Here is a 22,067-nt window from a genome sequence, read left to right as displayed (position 1 = left end):
CTGTGCTCGTCCAATTTTCCGTCTCGATCTCCCAATAAAAACTCCCAAGTACGAATTACTTGAATGCGATGGTTCAGCGTCGAAACGACGAGAATGTGAGAAGGTGAGCGTTCAAGCTCGCTATGCGGCCATTAGATAGCGCAGTGGGGCTCCTTGACTGTTATTATTAATAAACAAAATCAATGGAGGAAAGGCACATCTCACGGAAAAGGCCTGCATGCACACGTGTTTTAGACATGCCCACCACATGATGCAAGCATCAGATAGGTCCAAGTGAACAACCTCTACACTTAAGCGTAGAAGTATGAAGTACAGAGTTAGTGGTTTGCGGATAGCCAAGCATTACTCCGTACGTCTGTTCCAACGCGAAATAACTTATATAGAGTAATCCGTAGAGTATGGCCAATTCGCGAAACGACCCAGAGAAACTCGTATCATTATTTAACCCATGTGACTTGGGTGCCTTGCAGCTACATACATACATATTGGTGTAGCTCATTCCTGGATTGCTTGCTTTGTATTACTTACCATCGCACAGGCAGCGTGCTAAAACCACTAGTAACGATACGGAGAGTAACTAATCCGTACTTGGGGCGCGTGCTTCACAATGTGCGTAAAGTAGATGAGATGGCCAGTGCACCGTCGCGTCAAACGCTCCCGCGACGCGTGGAGCAAAAGACGCCTGTCCCGCACACACAGACCACAGAACCTTGGACAATCCGGGGACTACCCGGTCTCGAGGCATGCCCACATTCTTGTAACCAAGACTTGGCAACCATATGCACTTCCCAGAACCCCAGGGCCGGCCTCTACATTCGCTGCGATGCACAATTGACGGCCCAAACGTGTTTCCCTCTCGACATGTCCTCGTTAGTGGGACAAAGCGGGAGCGCGTCGCGTGCAAGCAGCAGACTCGAGAATCACCCGCACCCGAGATTTGAGACCAGGCCTTCGAGCAGACCTTCCAGCCGAGCATCAGCCAGGCCATCCACGGTCGCCGGTATCCCCGCCTCCGCTCACGATGCAGAGTCGGAGTTCAGTCGCGCCCGTCCCCCGAGTTGCCATGGTTCGCCTGCTTCAGGCTCGGCTAGTCCAGGCTCCGGCAAGCGCAAGAGGACGGCTTCCTCTGCCGGTGCCGAGGACCTCTTGAGGGGCCCAATCGTTCTCAAGGCACGTCGGAATCTTAACCAGTACATACCGTCTAGATGAACAGCAGAGGGGACTAACGCTTCACCGTGTCGCGCCAGCCGCACCCCTCAAGTCTCATGGTGAAACCGCGCATCCTGCATCCTCTGATGCTGCTTCCTCGCGAGAGCCTCCCCCTCTCGGCCCTCGATCTGTCCCAGCCCCACGGCGATTTGCCTGCGAGCCGTCTCTTCGAGTCAAAGATCAAGATTCTCGACCTCGAGGGCCGCCTAGGTTCCAACATCCTCCTCGCTCGCTCAGAGATAACCGGCATGGTCTACGCCATTGAGCGCGAGAGCAACGGGCTCTATGTGCTGTGCAAGCTCGGCTCATGGGTGGATATCCTGTTGCTCAGCGAGAGCGCTACGGTCGTTTGCAAGGAGCGGATAAGAAGCGGAAAACCCGTCAAGCAAGACAACACCGCCGCCGTCCCGCTGACTACACCGTCGATGTATAACGAGACGAAGAGGAGGAGACTGGCTATCGAAGAGATACAGTCCTTGGTCCGAAAGCGCTCCGTTTCGGTCGCCGAGAAGGAAGCCCCAAGCCAGGCTGCCACCGTGACGGCGTCCGTGACGGCGACCGAGCCGCAGCAGCCGGCATCGAGGGCAGATGGTAGCGAAGCGGCGAATGTGGCGCCGGCCCAGGTTGAGGTTCCCCCTGAGCCGGAACCCGCCGCGCCCGCTGGACGAGACGCCGCGATACCCGCTATGGAGCCCGCCAACGAGTCCGTCAACGGACCCGCCAGCCAGTCTGTCGATGACCCGTTTGCTCAGCCGAATGCAGAGGAGATATTTTCAAACCTCAGAGCTCAGTATATAGAGGCATTATACCATTCCAAGGTGCTTACTCCTTTTTTTTTCTCGCACATGTTTGCTTCGGCGTGCTAACCATAACAGGGCTCGTTGGCGTACTTCGCAAAAGGCCCTCTTTCCAGGGCCAGGGCTGCATTTAATCTCGATTGGGAAACCAACCTTAACATGATCGACTTGGTAGAGTTCCTGAAAAGTCTTGTCATGACCACCGTTGCGATTGACAAGAAGTATCGAGAAACGATTCCTGAGATCGTGGCCAAGATGAAGACCACCGTTCAGGAATCGGAAACCGGCGCCTCGAAGCCCAAGAAGAGAAAGAACAAAAAGCCGAAGCTGGGCAAGGACGGCTTGTATCCGGGAGAGATCGACCATATCCGGCGATGGTGGAGCTCAGTTCAGCACGTTTCGAGGGCTGATGGTGGTGGTGGTGATGATGATGATCATGATGATGACAAGAGGCTGACCGCGACTGAACACAAGTATCACATATCCTACTTGCGGAGGAGGGAAACACAACTACAGATGATCCTAATCCTCGAAATCCTGGCCCTCGAGCCTGTGGCACTGGCCAAGGGCGCCGAGTGCCAGCTACCAGGAACGGAGTCGCAGATTGCCTCCCAGGACGCAAGCCAGGAACCATCCGCGAAAAAGCGAAACAAACACAACTTGCCAGTGCTGCTTGATGTGCACGCGGACCGCCTCTGTATCTGGCAGTCTACCACCCTAGACGAGGTCAAGGCTGTGGCCGAATCGCAAGTGCCGACTGAGGGTCAGCAAGAAGTGCGAGGGGACAGGGCGAACTCGGACCCCTTGAGGGACTTTTGTGTGGATATCATCATGCCATTGTAGGTCATCAGGGAACCTTGCCGATGCACCAGCGATCGCTGACACGTTGTTGGCAGCTTCTCAGCCCGCCTTCCGGGTCCATGCGAGTCTCTCAACCGCAAGCTAGGCGGCCCTGTTGCTCAGTCGCCTCCAAAAGCCAAACCGGCCACGCCAACTTCGGCAGTGAAGCCGAAGCCCGGCGCCCCGGTCAAACGGCCGACGACCTCGAAACGGGACAAGGACAAGGACAAGACTCTCGAACGCGCCCTTTCAGTCGAGCGGAGCAGACGTAGCGTCTCAAGGGGTCCGGCCGCAGCCATTGCCCTGCTGCGGTCCGCGAGTCAGACGGTGATACCGGGCTTGAAGCGCGAGGCAAGCGAGTCATCAGTCATGGGGCTGGTTCCAAGGGCGCAATCCGGCTCACTCAAGGAGCGGCCATCCAACGTCTTCTCTCGAAGCACCAGCCTGGGTCGGGCGGATCTAAAGGCACAAAGGCAGGCCCAAGTCGAGGCCGAGCTCAAAGATGCCATCTCGGCGCTTAAGAAGCCTAACCGGGCACTGGCCGTCAAAGACTTTGTTGAGGCTGCCGAGAAGCGCGCGTCGGCAGGCCAACTCAAGAGTAAGTCTCACCAATTTTAAATTTACCTAGTCACGCCAGGAAGGATGCTGAACCAGGATGTCTTTGCAGAAATGAAAAAACCAAGCCGCGCCTCTGGCGTGCAGGTAAAAGCCACACCGGCCAACAACCGGTACAAGGACGCGCTCGCGCCCGAAAAGGCACGGTCGCAACCATCCCCCGTCGCCGATGTCCCTCCCTCGAGCGCCTCGGTCGTTCCGGCGTCGACCCTCGCACGCAAGTTCGCCAACAGGCTCCCGACGGCAACCACCAGCACCCGCTTGACGACGGCGGACCGCGTCCAGGTGACGCCGGCGAGAGCCTCGTCCTCATCCATCCCCGCCACTGGCCTCCGACTCGCCCGAGAAACGCCTGGCGAGTCCGGCATCCCTCCTTCGTCGCCCATCATGGCCCGTAAAGCGGCTCCTCCTCAACCACCTCCCCCGGCTCCTGATTTCATGATGTCCGGCCGGGAGCAGACGCGGTCTCGACACCTGCCGGCCCCCACGGGCGGGTTTGATATACCCTCCTCCCCTAATCTGGGTGCACTCTTCGAGACGCCGGTTGCCCCGCGCTCGGGCAAGGAGAGATCGAACGTTGTCGATGATACGCCCATCAGATCGAGGCTCCCGCTTGGCGTGGCTGGGGACGGGGGCAATAGGGCTGCTGACGCAGCTGGGGTGAAAGACTGGGGGTCCCGAGAGAAGAAGGGAGTGGCGAGGTCCGAGGGCGGAGGGAGCGATGATGGCGGCTCAGAGGGCTCGGCGGTGAAGGAGAACGGAGGCTTGAGCATCTACCAGCGGCTTGGGTGGGAGACGACAGATCTGGACGACATTGACGACCTGTTATGATTTGGATAATTTTCATTCCGCATTGGACTTGAGATGCTAGGGGGGGGGGGAGGGGGGGGGGGAAGGGTTGACCGTCATACCCGAGGAACTGTGTTGGCGTCTGGTGTTATTGGAAAAGACGGGATGATGTGTGTGTGTAGAGGTGTTGGTGGGGGTGGAAATAGCATAACCTGGCGTCATGGAGCAAATGTGAGAGATATCAGTAGAGTCACAACATTAGACAAGAAATAGGGAGTATGTTCTTTTAAAATGCCATGTTTTCGCACCACAACAACACCTCGCCTGGCGATGGCGCAAGGACGCGGAAACACATCGGATTTAAGAGGGTAGTAATATTTCAGCTTGCTATTTGCTATTACGGGATAGATGCACTTTGTGCATATGATCCCCATGGTACGTACACGCACGCACACACACATATATATTTCTCGTGTTTTTTCTATGCCCTTCCGTGCCCCTGTATATCAGGTACCTACGTCCCTGAAACCAACCCTCTATCCTCCCTCCCTTACCTTCTCGACAACAACAAGAGGCAGGTCCCGCACGTCGGCGTGTTCCTGGGTCCCCAGATCGACCACCCGTACGGCCTCCAAGCCGACCACGCCTTCCTTGAGCGCGAGGAACCGCAGCTCGGCGACGGCGCACGCGTTGAGCGCCAGCGGCCCGACCCGCACGTCGGCCGACAGGCACACGAGCTCGGGCGCGTCCACGACGCTGTTCCGCTGCGTGGCGTGCACGACCGTCTCGTCCAGCACCGCGTCGGCGACGACGAGCGGGTCGCGCTTCGAGCCCGCCGCCGCCGTCGAGGAGGGCGGGCGGACCACGCGCAGCTCGCCGCCGGCGCGGCGGCGGCGGGGGACGGGCACGAGCATCAGCTTGCGCGGGACGCCGGTGGCGGCCGCGTGGTGGGCGGCCAGGACGGAGGGCGGGGCCGAGGGCGGCGGGGGCAGCGCCGTCTCGGGCTTGCCGCGGTTGACGACGAAGACGGACCAGACGAACTCGTGGCCGAGCGCGACGGGCCCCGGCGGGCCGGCGAAGGTCATGGTGACGCCGAAGTCCGGCAGGGCGGTCTCGAGCGTCGTCCGGGCCGCGGCCGCCTCGAGCGAGGGGAGGGCGTCCGGGCGGATGACGGAGGGCGAGACGAGCGGCTGCGAGTCGACGGCGCCGCCGATGGAGAGCTGGCTGGGGCGGTGGGCGCGCTGGATGGGCGCGGTCTTGGGCTGGCCAAAGCCCGGGTTGACGGGGGGCGTGAAGTCGATGCCGGTGGTCCACGTCATGACGAGGCGGGGCGTGCAGGCGGGGTCTGGCTCGCCGTCGGGGCGGATGAGGAGGACGACCTCGATGGTGATGGCCAGGTCGGCGGCGAGGTTCTTCCGGACCGTGTCGCGCTGCCGGGGCGCCAGCTTGTAGAGGAAGGTGAGGTGGTCGTGCGCGACGCAGCTGAGCGGGAGCCTCATGCCGTCCTGGGTGTTGAGATCCTCGACGGTGCCGCCTGTGACGCCCAGGGAGAGCTTGTCCAGGGTGGCCTCGCAGTCGAAATAGGGGGTGAAGTCGATCTCGAGGAGGGCGATCATGGACGCGCTCGGCGGGGACGTGTTGGGCCGCGAGAAGCGGACGCGGGTGTGGAGGACGGGGTAGATGTTGAGCTTGAGGGCTTGTAGTCCGCCTATGCGGCGGAGGGAGTCTTTCGCCTTTGTCAGGGGCGCTACTTTGGTCACCCTCTGGGCGGACAGGCGAGGTCGGATGCCACCCAGGAAGGGGTCGTCGGCAAACGAGTCGAGGAGATTCATGCCCGACGGCGCACAGCTCTGCATGTATCCATTCCTCGGCGGCCCAGTCTGATCGGACGGCTCGGGATTCATCCTGAGGCTTGCGACTCCCGAGAACACCACGGATGGCAGCTGGAGCCTCATCCGAGGGCGGCCTAGAAAGACGGGAAGCTTCCACACGGCGTATGCGCGCCTCTGGCTCTGTCCTTGCTGGGGCCCTTGCTCCTCCGTCACCACAAACGCCTGTTCGACATCCTCGACCGCGCCGTTGTAGATGAGCTCGGACGGCGGGGCAGCGCCGTCTCGGTCGGTGGGAGCGCCGTTCACGATGTGGACATCGAGGGTGATGACGAGGCGGCGCAGATGCGAGCGGAGGGTCTGCTCATCGGCATACGGCGCACGGAGGATCAAGTACACGTCGACGGCTTCGTCTGCGGTTTGCGCATGAGCAACGGGCAGCACGTTGAGCAGGAGCAGTATGCGAACCTCGTACCAAAGAAGAGCTGGTCGCGTTGCTCGATGCTCGAGATGGCGCCCTCTATTGAGTTGCCGGCATGTTGGAGCGCCTCCTCGGGGCTGAAGTTGGTTGCAAAGGGAATGATGTAGGTGAGGTACGACTGCTCGAGGAACGCATCCGCCACCGGGAGCGTGTCGTCGGCGCGGGCGCCGTTCGGGTCCGGAAGCGCCATGGCTCGGTGCGGTTGCGCAGGAAAATAATCCCCAAGTTGGTAAGGATAGCGAGGGTAAGTAAGGGCGGGTGCGTGCTTGTGCCCAGCTTCCAGGGTTGCCCCGATTACAGCTTCATCTCAGAGTTAGCTGGCAAAGGGGAAAAAAATACAAAAATACACCGCCAGCGACCTTGTTGTTCTTCCGGGAGAAGCTTGACGCTGGTCCAACCGACATGAACGGATGATACCAGGTCCGGGCCAACATGTATGTAGTACGAATTACATGTAGTACCTGCAGTGGAGGGACGAACTTCAAATGCTCTCCCACTGAATGGGCCCTGCCCACATAGTACACAGTAGACCCACCTCGCTTTGCAGCACCCCAGCTCGGCGGTCGGGGCTTGGCAGCGCGAACCAGCGCATCCGTTTTCGTCAGCGCAGCAGCCACTTTTTGGTGCAATTTTCCTCGCGTATCCAGCCGCCTCCGTTCCCCGTCGTCGGCAGCAGAGCGCGTGCGACACAGCGCATCCACAACCCCAGCCCACCGAACCACAGCAGACCCGGCCCCGACACAAAACGGGATTCATATCCCGAACACACTCGGCTCGTATACGCATAACCTCAGCAACTTAACGAAAGACAATCGCCCTCCGCGCACCTCCACAAACCCATCCTCGGACACCATGAACGCGCCGTTCGCGCCGCCAGGCGGCGCCTGGCAAGAGCATCGCACCCCCGATGGCCGCCTCTACTACTACAACGCTCTGACCAAGGTCACGCAGTGGACCAAGCCCGAAGAGCTCATGAGCCCCGCCGAGGTATGAATGAGACCGAGAGAGAGAGAGAGAGAGAGATTCGCCTTGCCTTTGCAAGTTTGGATTGCTGACTCGCGACCCTAGCGCGCACTCGCAAATCAGCCATGGAAGGAGTACACGGCCGAGGGCGGTCGCAAGTACTGGTACAACACTGAGACGAAGCAGAGCTCGTGGGAGATGCCCGACGTCTACAAGCGAGCCCTGGCCGGCGGTGGCGAGGCCACCCCGACGACACCAGCGTGAGCATCCCGCTAGCCCCCTTCCCCGTCCGACAACGCTCGAGTGTCTGCGACCTCTCTGTGCTGACCAGCGCGACAGGACACCGGCCACCCCGCACACCGCTCAGGGCGGCAGCCACCACGGTGGATTGGGAGGTGCCGATTACTACCGCGACCATCGTGAGCCTCTCAATGAATCGCGCCAGCTGACCTCGGGCAACAACATCCAGGCTCAAGCCTTCGTCCCGGCCTCCAACGACCCCGAGTATGCCACTGCCGAGGAGGCCGAGACCGCCTTCGTCAAGCTCCTCCGCCGCACCGGCGTCCAGCCCGACTGGACGTGGGAGCAGACCGTCCGGGCCACCGTCAAGGATCCGCAGTTCCGCGCCATCAAAGACCCCAAGGACAGGAAGGCTGCCTTCGACAAGTACTGCCACGACGTCGTCGTCCAAGACAAGGAACGTGCAAAGGAGAGGCTGACGAAGCTGCGTGCCGATTTTGCGACCATGCTGCGGAGCCATCCCGAGATCAAGCACTACACGCGCTGGAAGACGGCCCGGCCCATGATCGAGGGCGAGACCATCTTCCGCTCCACCAACGACGAGAACGAGCGGCGCCAGCTGTTTGAAGACTACATCGCCGACCTCAAGAAGGCGCACAAGGAGCAGCAGGTTGCCATGCGCAAGAGCGCCATGGACGGCCTGATCGAGCTGCTGCCGACTCTGAGCCTGGAGCCCTACACGCGCTGGTCCGAGGCCCAGGAGACCATCCAGAGCACGGCTCCCTTCCAGAATGACGAGAAGTACAAGTCCCTCACCAAATACGACGTCTTGACCGTTTTCCAGAACCACATCAAGGCATTGGAGCGCAAGTTCAACGAGTCGTTGCAGGAAGAGAAGAACAAGCGGCTGCGCCGCGACCGCAAGGCCCGCGACGACTTCATCGCCCTCCTCTCCGAGCTCAGAAAGGACGGCAAGATCAAGGCGGGCACCAAGTGGAGCTCCATCTACCCGCTCATCGCATCTGACGAGCGCTATCTGGCCATGGCTGGCCGCCCCGGCTCTACCGCCATGGAGCTGTTCTGGGACGTGGTCGAGGAAGAAGAGCGTGCCCTGAGAAGCATCAGGAACGATGTCCTCGACGTCATCGATGTAAGCTCTCGCACCCGGTTAAACTTCAAAACAAGAGAATGTTCCCCTCCCGCTAACCGTGCTAGGACAAACGCTTCGAGGTCACCCCGAAAACCACTTTCCAAGAGTTTGAGTCCGTCGTCAAGGGAGATCAGCGCACAGCTAACATTGAACGCGAAACTTTGGAGCTTATCTTTGAGCGGGTGAGTTAAGCATGGCCGACAACTCTCAAGATAAGGAAACTGGGCAAGAGGGAGAGGGGGTCAATTTGCTAACTGTGGGTGCTGTTAATAGGTTCAGAAACGGGCTAAGCGCACCGACGAGGACAGGCAGTTGGACCGTCAGCAGCGCCGCGCCCTGGAAGATCTCCGTGCGCACATGAAACGGATGGACCCCCCCATCAGCGTCAATGACACTTACGAGCAGGTTCGGAGCCGGCTGGCTCACGTTCCCGCCTTCCAGGCTGTCAATTCGGATGAAGCGCGGCGGGGGGCCTTCGAGAAGCACATCCGCCGCCTCAAGGAGAAGGAGGACGAGGCCGAGCGGGAGCGCCAGCGCCGCCGTGACCGCCCGGACAGCTATCGTGACAGAGGTGAGCGATCTCATCGCAGCAGTGCCCGTTCTGTGAGGAGCCGCAGCCCGGTGGAGCACAATACCTACGAGGCCGAGCGCCGCCATGCCGTGGCCGAGCGCGAGCGTAACTACCGCAAGACCAGCGCGGCTGATGTCCTGCTCTCGGATCGCCGCTCTCCCGCTCGCCGGTCTCCGTCTCTGCGCGATCGGGACCGCGACCGCGACCGCGACCGCGACCGCGAACGTGAGCGTGATCGTGATCGTGACCGTGACCGTGACCGTGACCGTGACCGTGACCGTGACCGTGATCGCGACCGCGATCGTGACCGTGACCGGCGCGACTACCGCGATCGTGACTACCGCGACCGTGACCGAGACCGAGACCGAGAGCGCGACAGGGATTGGGATCGCGAGAGGGACCGCGACCGCGACCGCGACCATCGCGACCACCGGGACTACGACCGCCGCCCTCCCCGCCTGGACGAGGTCAACCACTACGACCGCGAGCGCCGCAGCCGCGAGGAGGACCGCGAGCGCATCTACCGCCGCCGCATCCTGGAGCGCGACGTCGACGAGCTGCCGTACGGCGACGAGCGGCCGCCCAGCTCTTCGTACTCGCGCACGCGGCCCCGCCCGTCCGAAGAGGACGACCACGACCGGCGGGACGGCAACAGGCCGGCCGCGAAACGCGTCAAGGTCGAAGGCGGCGGCAGCGAGCGTGCCGTCAACGGCGGCGGCGGAGGCAGCAGCAGTGGCGATCGTCCCCCGAGCCGCGGCCAGCGCACTCCGCTCCCCAGCAAGGAGAAGGAACGGCCGTCGCCGAGCGTCCGGGCGGGGAGCGAGGAGGGAGAGATCGAGGAGGACTAGAACCCCATCCCCCCTTTTCAGGTTCGGCCAGGCGACGAGGATCCCCTCGGGCGGCGACGACTTGTTGTTCGGGCTCCGCTTCTGAGGATTCACCACCGCCGGTCTCGGCTTGGAACCACCATCGATGCTACCCCTCTCCCGCTTTCCCCCGCGAGCAGAGGATAGTAACATGGGAGTGTTGTATAGCGGCTGAGAGGCATCGTTGAGTATGGGGTTGGGCAGATGGAGGAGGGCGGGGGTTCGAGAGCCAAAGAGTGTGAGAGAACAAAAGAGAGAGAGAGAGAGAGAGAGAGAGAGAGAGAGAGAGAGAGAGAGAGAGAGTTACGGGGAGGAGGGCCGCCAAAGGTACAAGTACGTTGCCCACTTGCACTCTCCTCTCCTTTCCTTAACCACGCCAGGTCATCCGTCAGTCAGTAGTAGAGATATATTGTAATCAATTGAGAAGAGCCCCAGCGGCCCCTTGCATGGGTGTCCGCCGCAGCAGAGTAGGGGTTACAAAAATTTTGAATTGAGTAGCTACGTAATAGCCAGGGTACCGACAGGCTCCATGCCATCCTATGCTACTACGGTGATCATTTCATCATGTTCTCTTCACAGTCTAATTGCTGCCTCAATCCCACAACTGAGTTCACATTTGTATCTCGATTCATCCGTGCTCAACTTCCACGGCTGCGTACGATATCTAACGCGCTACATTTCGCCTTGGCGGTTCGCAGAGTCTGCGCTCAAACCCGCGGCAGTCATCCGACTTGATCCATTGCCCGTCAATCCACCAAGATTGCCGCCTAATTCCTCCAAGTCTTTAGCAAGCAAAAGACGGCTCGGCCTACGTGAATCGAATCTCGGTAGAGCCAGGCAACAGGGGATCGGCTGCCGACGTCGATGGTAATGTCCGGATCGTCGTCCTCGGACACGCCTCCCTCATCAGATGCACCGTCAGCACTTCTCCCGGCGCAATCCGGGCGACATTTACAATTCCCGCCTTTTTGAACGCCTAGAACGCCAGAATTGGATGCATCATTGCGAGGGGGGCGACGGTCGTGCTTGTGGTGGGTGTCCTTTGGAATGCCCTTTTCACGAGCTCTTCTCGGCCTCTTCCAGGAAGAACTATAGAAGGTCAGTCAGGTCAACCCCCCCCCCCCAAAAAAAAAAAAAAATTTGGCCGAGGGACTTACGTAGTTGCCGCTGAGCTTCTGTTCCTGGTCGAGCTGCGAGTTGGCCTTGTTGATACGAGGCCGGAAGTTGGTGGGGTCACGGCGGAAGGTGACATCCAAGTTCTTCAAGAAGGTGTTGCAACCCGTAAGCAGCGACTCGGGCTTGTTGGCGTGCGCATTGATACCGGGCTGGCCGTCGAAGACAATGACACGATCGGCCAGATAAGTGGCCATGATGAAATCGTGCTCTACAATGAAGGCAGTCTTCTTAGCGTGCATGATGAATCGCTTGATGACACGGCTAGCCATGATACGCTGTTCAGAATCGAGATCTGTATCCATGTGAGCATGATGCTGGTATGCCTAATTGTGGGGGGGGGGTATACGGGAGACTTACACGCAGAGGGCTCATCAATGAGGTAGATATCCGCCGGCATACCCAGGGCCAGGACAATGGCAACCTGTCTAGCATTAGTAAGGGGTCAACCCAGCTTGGCAGTTTGTGAACCTACTCTCTGAAGTTCACCACCGGAAAGATTCTTCACTTCCTGGTCAATGAAGTCGTCAAGCTTGAGGGGCTTGACGACGTCAGTCTGGAACTGGGGAGATAGGAAGGCTGCCTTGATCTTCTTGAAGAAGAGCTGCCGCACAGTACCCTCGAACTTGGGCGTAATGGTTTGCGGCTTCATGCTGATCCTCATCTCAGGAACCTTTTGAGTTCCATCAGGTTTGAGCGAGCCAGCCAAAAGACGGCAAAAAGTTGTCTTCATAGGTCAGCCGCCAATCATGCATGAACGGTTCTTCACGTTCCTAACTCACCTTTCCGGTACCGTTCTCACCCATCATGACAATAATTTCCGAATCGGAAAAGGAGCCGGCGTCAATGCTCAGCTTGAAGTTGCCAAGCGTCTTCTCCATGGCCGGGTAACGGAAAGCCCGCGATTTCTCGGCAACGAAATCCTCGGTGCCTTCTGCGATGCGGAAGGTCAAGCTTTCCTCACGGAAACGCAGGTTCTCGGTCGGAATGTGGCCATCCAGGAAGATGTTGATGCCTTCGCGGACGGAGTACGGGAGGGTAACGACACCATAGACCGCAGGCTGACCATAGAGAACACAGACGTAATCCGAGAGATAGTCTAACACGGACAGATCGTGTTCGACAACGATGACGTAGTCATCAGGACGCAGCAGCGACCGAATGATGCGGCCCGCACTCAGTCTTTGCTTGACATCGAGGTACGACGACGGCTCATCGAACATGTAGCTGCAACACTTGTAAGCTAAGCCCAGCTGAGGAGCGGAAGGATGGAGCATTACACATCGGCGTTCTGGACACAGACTGTGCCAATGGCGAAACGCTGGAGCTCACCACCAGACAGGTGTGTAACATCGCGGTCATAAATGTGCCGCAACTCTGTGCCGTGTTAGTCGATCAATCCTGGCCTGGTTCAAAAGTGCGATTGTACCCAAAGTGTCAAGCACCTCGTCGAGGTTGTCCATCGAGACGCGGCTTTCAATCAAGGCCTTGACGCTCTTGTCGGGGGTGCGGATGGCCCTGGGAATCTGGTCGACGTACTGCGGCTTGACGACGGCCTTGAGGTCATCCTCGAGCAGCTTAGTGAAGTAGTCTGTTGGCGTGTCAACCAGCTGGCTGGTCCGATTCCGTCCAGACCGACTTACTCTGCAACTCAGAGCCGCGGAAATACTTGATCACATCCTCCCAATCCGGTGGGTTGTCGTACTTGCCGAGGTTGGGCTTGAGCTTGCCGCTGAGGATCTTGAGAGCCGTACTCTTGCCAATACCGTTGGTTCCCACCAGACCTAGGACATTTCCGGGTCTCGGCATGGGAAGGCGATGGAGCTTGAAGCTGTTGGCAGCATATCGATGGGTGATTTGGCTCTCGAGATTGGTGGGCAAATTGATGATAGTGATGGCGCCGAAGGGGCAGCGCTTCGGGCAGATACCGCAACCAATACACAGTTGTTCGGAGATAAAGGCGAGTCGAGATTCCGGGGTCACCTTAGCGCGCTGTCAGGTCGCGACATCCTGCCAGCAGGGCGGGTCGGGCTAAAACATACCTCGATCTACAAGACAATTAGCTGCACGCATATACGTTCAGTAGGGGAGGGGCCAGCCATACGCAGAGTTTGCCGGACCTAACCACCGGGCAAGACTTCTTACACTCTTGGCGGCATTTCTGTTGTTGTCAGCACCACCACGTCGTGGCCTTGCGGGCGCCGTCTCGCACCTTCGGTTTGCACTATTCACATCCGTCGTCAGCTCGGTCAGGCTCTCCTTTTTTTCTCTTATTCCGGTGACAGCGGAGCAACAGGCGATCGGGAAGTGGGCGTACCTTGTCGCTACTGACGATAGCGACACTATTACCAAGCCGTTAGCGCTGCCCACGGCACAAAGTCGCATATACCGGCGCAAATGATGCTGTGTTCGGTCCCGGCAACTGCGAGAACTTACCGAGTAAGTTTGTCGGCCATGGTGCTGATTCTCGGGCGTTACGGAGGGGCACAGCTGTTTGTCCTGAGCCAACGGCGGTTGTCGTTGTCGAAGAAGTCGGACGGTATGAACAAGGGACAGCTGGGAACCCTCAAAACACTGCACGTAGGTCCTCGGTGCGAGAGAAATTGCGGGTTCTAAAAGTGGGCAGACCTCGAATTCTGGATGCCAAAGGAGGGGCACTTGCATTTGGTGGGTCAAAACCGTGTCCCGCGAAAATGCTAGTTACCAGCATTCCTACGTGTGGTTGTGGATCGCGGGGCAGGGCAAAAAAAGTTCAGGACCCGCTTATTGCCTCAAAGGGAGGAAAGGGAAAGCGACGTTCTTGGCGCCGTCAGCCTGAATGCGTCACAGCTGATAGGCCAACAGCTCGAGGCCTACTGCAATCCGTACTTTTTGGGCGGTTGTTTTCCATATCCACCCTCATTCATTACTTACCATCACGTCACGCTTTAACAGGTTCTGCGACTCACCCCTCATTAAATTGCCAGCAGGCGACGAGCTTCAGTTATGAGCTGCATCCATATCGTAACTCAGCAATGGACTCAACCAGTCAATGAAGAGTTATACACTATTTGGGCTTCCGTTATACCAACAATCTGCAGAGGTCTAACCAAGCCTGCAAGTACCATGGATGAACCTCGGAAGTTTTCTCTCTGTTACTATCAGCGAAGAACCCAAGTCCTGAAGTGGGAGAACTGCTGTTGTTGGTGATGGGAGAAGTGCTAAGCCGTCGAAGGTATTTACACTGGCCTCTCTAGCTCCAATCGACCAGGTGAACTTACATAATGTATGTACATTCTTGGGATGGATGATGGACTTGGCTCTGGAATCTCTCCGTTACTTTTACCGAAATCATTCCATCATTATCTAGATTCTCCATGAGGCGCTGGTGTATAATACTTCAAAGCGAGGCTCGGTTTATCAGAAAGCCCACGATGCTTGAACAGGTGTTTCGCGCAGGTTAGCAAGGAGTCGAGCTTCGAATTTTCCGTCATGCCCGAATGATGCCTTGCATACGCATACCATGCTGACTGCTCCGGGTCGTTCGCCGGTTCCCTCAAAATGGACGCCGCGGCAGCGAGCCGGTGCTTCCTCCTTCCTCCTCTCTTTCTCCTCTCCTCTCTCCCGCTTGCCCCATGAACTTCCACATCCGACATTTGCTAAGACTCAACTAGAGCATATCCGAGTCAATCTCACAACACACTGATTATCAGTCCGTTCGCCAACCAACGCAGAAAAAGCACGAAAAATCATCTATTACACCTCGTCCATCGACCTCATTGCACGCAACCGCAGCGTAACCGCTATCCATCGAGTTGTCTTGGCAATCCGAAAACGTGAGGACGGCGATCGGAGTCGGGTGTAGGTACGGAGAACCCAGGTTCAAGCTCGACGCCGCAGCTGAAGGCCAGTCCCAAAACGGGAAGCCAGCTGTCAGCCTCGCTGAACGGACTGTTGGGGCCAATCCGCGCCTCTTGAGTGGGGCTACCTCAGGCTCAGCACAGGCCATCGGGTGCCTGGCTCCGATTCACCATTTTCCCATTCTCTCTCCTCCGACCGACCACCACTGCGAATTTCCGCTACACCATCACCACTAAACCAACTGGGGTCCTCAGCGCTTTCAACCCCACCACAACTCCAATCACCACAGACCTTGAAACGAGTTGAGGCGAAGGTCTGCTGCCTGGAGGTGGTTGTTGATGACCTGTAAGTCGCTGCACTTGCTGTTCCTTGAGCCCTTTACCACGTCGTGACCCGCCGCGTTCTTGTCCATCAAATCGGCCATCGATCCTGGCACGCGCCCATCAAGACGTGCCCCCTGCTGCCTCCCGGCACCGTCAGACACCCAAAAACAAATGAAATTCGATGCCCGCGACAGCCATGATACCGTTACACCAGTTCGATCGGCGCCGGCGGTCGTTGAGGGTCACAATCGCTTCCTGACATCACTCACAGCCTCGTCCTTAACACTTACACGTACCGGATGCGACAAGCGTGATTGACGCGTGGCTATTGCTTGTTTTCTGTCCTTGTATTATGGTCATGGGTCGCCGGAGTGGGCTCTACTCGAAGCCCTCGTCGGCGCCCGCCGGCTGTGAGAGATTTGTTGCTGACATCGTCGTCTTGTGTAGCAGGTAGCTTGCGCTCCCCAGATCGTCATGTCAACATCCTCAGACCCTGGTCCGGTGAATGGACACACCTCCCCATCGCCGGACGAACATAGCACACACATAGCGGACGCCGCCCAAAGCAATAGTCATCCGTCAGACGCACAGCCTTCTGGTGTCGGTGGCGCATCTCCCGACTCTGCCGATGATGCCGGCTCCGCGGATGATGAGCCGGAGTTCGCCCCAGAGGAGCAAGACGACGCGTCCCACTCGAGCGAACATGATGCCCCGGACGATGCAGATTTCAACGAGGAAGACAGCCCTGCCTCTGCTCAGAGTAACGACGCGTCTGATCGACCCGTGTCGGCCTCGACCGCCCCAAAACGGAAAGCGGCCCATATATTAGACGACGAATACATTCGGGAAAACCCAGAGTTGTATGGCTTGAGACGTAGTGTATGATATTGCTCAGCTATCTTCGCTATCCTTCGGTAACTAACGAAACTCATTTAAACAGTCGCGTCCTTCGCAACGCCGCAAGGTGGTATGTGCTACTCGCGTAGAGCTGCCACAGACCCTTCCGCTGACGTTTGCGAATAGGTGGAGTCGGACGGTGATGAAGATGAATCAGACTCTGATGTTACTCCGGCTCGTCGAAAGTCGTCGAATAAGCGTCGCCGCCTCGAGCGCTCTCAACCCAGTATGTGGAGCTGCTGTCTTTGCGCCTGTCTATCTAGCTGGTTCCGCTAACAGCCCTCCTACGTGACAGCTTCCAAGCGAGGCACACCAGCCCGTCAACCATCCGTCGACGATTCGGACTCCGATACGTACGGTGGCGCCAAGGCCCGCAGCTTCCGGAAAAAGGTTCGGCGGCAACAAGAGTTACAGCCTACACTGGCGTTGGCGGAGAAGCGGTGGTCAAACCGTCGGGCGGCCCAGGTCTCAGCCGGCGCCTATCAAGAAAGCGACGTGGATGACGAGGAAGAAGACGAGGTAACTCCCGGTTACTGGACCGCCGATTTGGAGGATAACTCGCCGTACATTGAGAAGATTCTGCGCCATCGCCCCAAAGAAGGCGTCGAGCTCTCACCCGAGTCCACGCGCCATGACTTCGAATACTACATTAAGTGGCAGGGCAAGTCACATCTCCACAACACCTGGGAGACAACCGAATCCGTCGCAGGGTTCCGCGGATTTCGCCGGCTCGAGAACTACTTCAAGAAGACGGTAGAGTACGAGCTAGACCTGAAGTTTGGTGGTGATGAAATCAGCCCCGAGCAACGCGAGCAATGGTTGCTCGATCGAGAGCGGGAAGAGGAAGCTTTGGATGACTACACCAAAGTCGAACGCATCGTCTCCGTTCGCGATGGTGAGAATGGCATGGAATATTTTGTCAAGTGGAAGGGGCTCCAGTATGACGACTGCACATGGGAGGATGCTGCCCTAATCAGCAGCCATGCCCAGGACAAAATCGATCAGTTCTTGGACCGGTCGACCCGTTCCTGGCAGTCTGATCGGAAGCAAGCAAATCTCGACACTCGATCGAGGATGACGAAGTTGGAGAAACAACCACCTTACATCAAAGGTGGCGAGCTCCGTGAATTCCAATTGAAGGGCCTCAATTTCCTTGCACTCAACTGGACGCGCGGAAACAATGTCATCTTGGCTGACGAGATGGGCCTCGGCAAGACGGTCCAAACTGTCTCCTTCCTCAGCTGGCTCCGCAACGATCGTGGTCAGGAGGGGCCTTTCCTTGTCGTCGCACCCCTCAGTGTTATTCCCGCATGGTGTGATACTTTCAACAACTGGGCTCCGGATCTCAACTACGTTGTCTATCTCGGACCCGAGGCGGCTCGCGCCAACATTAGGGAGTATGAGCTCTTCATCGACGGGAACCCGAAGAAGACCAAGTTCAATGTTCTGGTCACCTCTTACGACTATATTCTCGCCGATGCGGAGACTCTCAAAGGCATCAAGTGGCAGGTTCTCGCTGTTGATGAAGCCCATCGTCTGAAGAACCGCGAGTCTCAGTTGTATTACAAGCTCAACAGCTTCGGGATTCCCTGCAGGGTTCTCATCACTGGCACGCCAATCCAGAATAATCTTGCCGAGTTGTCAGCACTTCTAGACTTCCTCAACCCAGGGAAAGTTCTGATTGACGAGGAGCTCGAGTTGCTCTCGAGTGCCGATAACAAGGATGCCACGGACGAGGAACAAAATGAAGCCAGGCGATTGAAGACCCAGGAGAAGCTTCGGGAGTTGCACAGCGCCATTGCCCCCTTCATTTTGCGCAGAACAAAGGAGACTGTCGAGTCAGACCTACCACCCAAGACTGAAAAGATCATCCGTGTCGAGCTCTCAGATGTCCAATTGGAGTACTACAAGAACATCCTCACTCGGAATTATGCCGCCCTTCGCGATGCCAGCAACGGCCACAAGCAATCGCTGCTCAATATCATGATGGAGCTGAAGAAGGTCAGCAACCACCCGTACATGTTTCAGGGCGCCGAAGAGCGTGTACTGGCTGGGAGCACTCGTCGGGAAGACCAAATCAAGGGTCTGATCACAAGTAGCGGCAAAATGATGCTGCTGGACCAGCTCCTCGCCAAGCTCAAAAAGGACGGCCATCGTGTTTTGATCTTCAGTCAGATGGTTAAGATGCTGGACATCTTGGGTGATTATCTACGTGTTCGCGGTTACCAATTCCAGCGATTGGACGGCACGATCCCTGCTGGCCCTCGTCGTATGGCCATCAACCACTTCAACGCCGAGGATAGCGAAGATTTCTGTTTCCTGCTGTCCACAAGAGCTGGCGGCCTCGGTATCAACCTGATGACCGCGGACACTGTCATCATCTACGACTCTGATTGGAATCCTCAGGCCGATTTGCAGGCAATGGCACGGGCTCACCGTATTGGACAGAAAAAGCCTGTTAGCGTGTATCGGCTTGTTGCTAAGCAGACCATCGAGGAAGAAGTTGTCAACCGGGCGCGTAATAAGCTTTTCCTCGAGTACCTCACCATACAGGCCGGTGTCACGGACGATGGCAAGGCCCTCCGCGAGCAGTTCAAGGAGAAAGGTCTGAAGATCGACGAGGCAAAGACTGCCGAGGATATTTCGATGATTCTCAAGATGCGTTCTCAAAACTTGTTTGAGCAGTCGAGCAACCAGGAGAAGCTCGAGCAGCTGGACATCGACGCGATTCTTGAGAATGCCGAGGTGACCAAGACCGACATCGATGACAAGATCAACCTCAGCAGCGGTGGTATCGATTGGGACAACTGGATGCAAGTAACGGATGTCAAGTTCGACCATATGAATCTCGACTGGGATCAGATCATTCCTGCCGAAGAACTTGCGGCCGTCAAGGCTGAAGAGGAGAAGAAGAAGCACGAGGAGTATCTGGCCAAGGCTATGGAAGAGAGCGCTCCCCGCAAGGCTGCGCTGAAGGGTTCCAAGAAGAACGCCGAGTCAGACCGGGCTGATCGCCTTGCAAAGAAGAGGCAACGCGAGAAACAGGAGCTGGAGGAGCTGGAGGAGCAAAGGGCATTGCTCTCGGATCCACGCCGTCCTCTTAACGAGAAGGAAACGCGCAATTTGATTCGCGCCTTCTTCCGTTACGGCTTCTTCGAGGACCGGGAAGACGAAATTGTTCACGACGCCCGCCTAAGCGACCGGGACCACGATTTCCTCAAGTCGATCATCGACGATCTTGTCGCTGTGAGCAAACAAGCGGTGGAGGCCAATAACGAGAGATTGCGCGAAGAAGAGGAGAGGGCAGGCAAACCTCTCGCGAAAAAGGACAAAAAGGCCGTGCTGGTTGATTTTGGCGAGGTTCGCAAAGTCAACGCGGAAACCGTTGTTGAACGACCACCCCAGCTTAGGCTCCTACGCCGTGTGCTCGCTGAGCATGGCGATGTCTTGTCATTCAGACTACCAGATGCCAGTAAAGCAGCGCAATATACCTGCGAATGGGGCGCGCGCGAAGATGGCATGCTGCTTGTCGGTATCAACAAGTACGGGTTTGGGGCCTGGACACAGATCAGGGATGATCCTGAGCTGCAGATGCATGACAAGTTCTTCTTGGAAGAGCACCGTGTTGACAAAAAGGAGGAACGCCGGAGGGCTGATGACAAGGGGATACAGTCTCCCGGGGCGGTTCATCTTGTCCGACGGTCCGAGTACCTTTTGTCAGTCCTGATGGCCAAGTACTCAGATGATGCCAACGCGAAGAAGGCGGTGGAAAACCACCACCGGAGCAAGAAGCTGTTGACAAACGGGATCCGCCGCGGGGACACCGGTTCGGTCTCGGCCTCTCCGGCTCCGCCCATGTCCAAGAAGCCGAGTCAACACCGTGACCGTGATCATCACCGGTCCTATAGCAACGCTAACGACCGCAGCACGCCTCGGCCTGACAAGCGCAAATACAACGACGATTACGATGACCGCGGCTCTAAACACCGAAGACTCGAGCCTGAGGGTAGGCAAGAGAAGAAGCCCAAGGACAAGGAGCGACCGAAAATGGACCCGGAGACTATGGAGAGATACAAGCGTGATCGCCAAAGAGCAGTTGAACGCTTCCATGAGCTGTCAAAGTTACGTGACGACGAGATTGACAGCTCTGACAACACGCAACTGGTGTGGTCAGTTCTCCGGCCTCTCAAGGCGAACATGGAGCGCATCATGTACTCCAAGGAGAGATTTCCGGCCGCAAAGGAACGGGCCAAGATCCTTGGTGAGGAGATCCGCACGTTCGGAAGCTTTCTCCAGAACCTGCGAGCAGAGAATGGGGCCGACCTTGACAGTTTGGAACCCCAGTTCTGGTGAGTGGCCCCGTGATTTGACTGGCAACCCGGTGCCCGTCGCATGCTAACATAGTAGCAGGGAGTTCCTCTCCTCGATCTGGCCCATTGGCGAGGTGAAGGTCTCTGGCAAGCGGCTTCAGAGGATGTTCGGCGACCTCATCGAAAAGGATAAAGAAAAGGAGAGGTTGAAGCGAGAGGAGGAGCGAGCCAACGAGCTCAAGCGTGCGAGAAACCCAGACTTGGAGGATGGCGAAATTGCGAGCGATCGAGAAGAACGCCGCCCCCGGGACCCTTACCGCGATGACCGGCGTGAAGACCGCCGGGAAGAGAGGCGCGATGAGAGGAGGGACGAGCGAAGAGAGGAGCCTCGGCGTCGCAATTACTATGAGGACGGTGACCGCCTCAACTTTTACCGCCACCGTCGGCCAGAGAACAACAGGAATGTTCCTCTCCGACACCCGTCGTGGCAAAGCCGGAGCCCACCAGCCCGCCATAGCCCTTATTAGGGCAACCCATCAGACCTAACTATCCTCACGGCCTTTTCAACCCACGATGGCATTATCGTTTTCCATTCAACTTGGCCTCCCTACTATGACCTTACACATCATGCATCGGCATTGGCGTCACGGATATGAGAGAAAGGAAGGGCGGAGTGTTTTGTCTTGTTTTTTACTTTCCACTTCGCTTTGCGCTCCTCGGGTTTGCGAAAGGAGACAAAAAAAAGCACACATACCCGGAGTTTGTGTTGGTCATCATGGATGATGCGGTTGATATGGCGATGCCATGGCATTCGTTATGGGGAGCGCAACAGGGCGCCGTAGTAGATGGCACTGCTTCTACCTCCAAAGAACAGGCTGCTTGAAGAAGAAGAGAAGGGCTCTATGCATATTTGCTGGTCTGTCTTTAGCGTGCTCTGGTGGTCTTATCGACCAAGATCATAGCGTGGGTGACTTTTGGGGGGGGGAAGGGGGGGAAGGCGCCTGTTTTTTTTTCCTTTACCTGCTCTATCTGCTCCGTTCTTTCGATCATGTCTCTGGTCGAAACTCCTTCCCTGGGTTCTACGAAGTTTCGACACACGGGACACGCACACCAAAACATGGTGAACTCGCGGTCGCGTCCTCTGACGGATCGTAAGGGAAGGAACAAGGAATGT

General features: G+C 57.5%; 5 protein-coding genes across 5 annotated transcripts; 3 read left to right on the top strand and 2 right to left on the bottom strand.

Moving 5' to 3' along the window:
• The first annotated feature begins 706 nt into the window (after positions 1–706).
• Positions 707–4,332, top strand: P884DRAFT_240802 (DNA replication regulator SLD3-domain-containing protein). Its single transcript, XM_069440193.1, has 5 exons — positions 707–1,170; positions 1,248–2,027; positions 2,085–2,845; positions 2,903–3,444; positions 3,514–4,332. Exons 1-5 carry the CDS (start codon positions 862–864, stop codon positions 4,290–4,292), a joined length of 3,171 nt encoding a protein of 1,056 aa, XP_069298897.1. The 5' UTR covers positions 707–861; the 3' UTR covers positions 4,293–4,332.
• Positions 4,333–4,605: 273 nt separating this feature from the next.
• Positions 4,606–6,981, bottom strand: P884DRAFT_240798 (TRAPP trafficking subunit Trs65-domain-containing protein). Its single transcript, XM_069440192.1, has 2 exons — positions 6,555–6,981; positions 4,606–6,492 (listed from the first exon to the last, which is right to left on the bottom strand). The coding sequence occupies exons 1-2, from the start codon at positions 6,748–6,750 to the stop codon at positions 4,787–4,789; spliced, it is 1,902 nt and encodes a 633-aa protein (XP_069298896.1). The 5' UTR covers positions 6,751–6,981; the 3' UTR covers positions 4,606–4,786.
• A 234-nt stretch (positions 6,982–7,215) lies between these two features.
• Positions 7,216–9,386, top strand: P884DRAFT_120872 (uncharacterized protein). The gene is made up of 5 exons (XM_069437147.1): positions 7,216–7,547; positions 7,629–7,783; positions 7,863–8,913; positions 8,979–9,099; positions 9,187–9,386. The coding sequence occupies exons 1-5, from the start codon at positions 7,413–7,415 to the stop codon at positions 9,201–9,203; spliced, it is 1,479 nt and encodes a 492-aa protein (XP_069298895.1). The 5' UTR covers positions 7,216–7,412; the 3' UTR covers positions 9,204–9,386.
• Positions 9,387–11,313: 1,927 nt separating this feature from the next.
• Positions 11,314–13,511, bottom strand: P884DRAFT_120862 (P-loop containing nucleoside triphosphate hydrolase protein). The gene is made up of 8 exons (XM_069437146.1): positions 13,167–13,511; positions 12,953–13,114; positions 12,804–12,900; positions 12,306–12,750; positions 11,999–12,250; positions 11,884–11,947; positions 11,508–11,818; positions 11,314–11,439 (listed from the first exon to the last, which is right to left on the bottom strand). The coding sequence occupies exons 1-8, from the start codon at positions 13,330–13,332 to the stop codon at positions 11,407–11,409; spliced, it is 1,530 nt and encodes a 509-aa protein (XP_069298894.1). The 5' UTR covers positions 13,333–13,511; the 3' UTR covers positions 11,314–11,406.
• A 2,649-nt stretch (positions 13,512–16,160) lies between these two features.
• P884DRAFT_268696 (CDH1-like protein) lies at positions 16,161–21,420 on the top strand (the record flags this gene model as incomplete). Its single annotated transcript, XM_069442220.1, has 5 exons — positions 16,161–16,565; positions 16,627–16,653; positions 16,710–16,809; positions 16,879–20,932; positions 20,994–21,420. 5 exons carry the CDS (start codon positions 16,161–16,163, stop codon positions 21,418–21,420), a joined length of 5,013 nt encoding a protein of 1,670 aa, XP_069298893.1.
• Positions 21,421–22,067: the final 647 nt, after the last annotated feature.

This window comes from Thermothelomyces heterothallicus, assembly GCF_042370625.1.
Source record: "Thermothelomyces heterothallicus CBS 202.75 unplaced genomic scaffold P884_scaffold_7, whole genome shotgun sequence".
NCBI lineage: Eukaryota > Fungi > Ascomycota > Sordariomycetes > Sordariales > Chaetomiaceae > Thermothelomyces > Thermothelomyces heterothallicus.
This window is presented reverse-complemented; position numbering and strand designations above follow the sequence as displayed.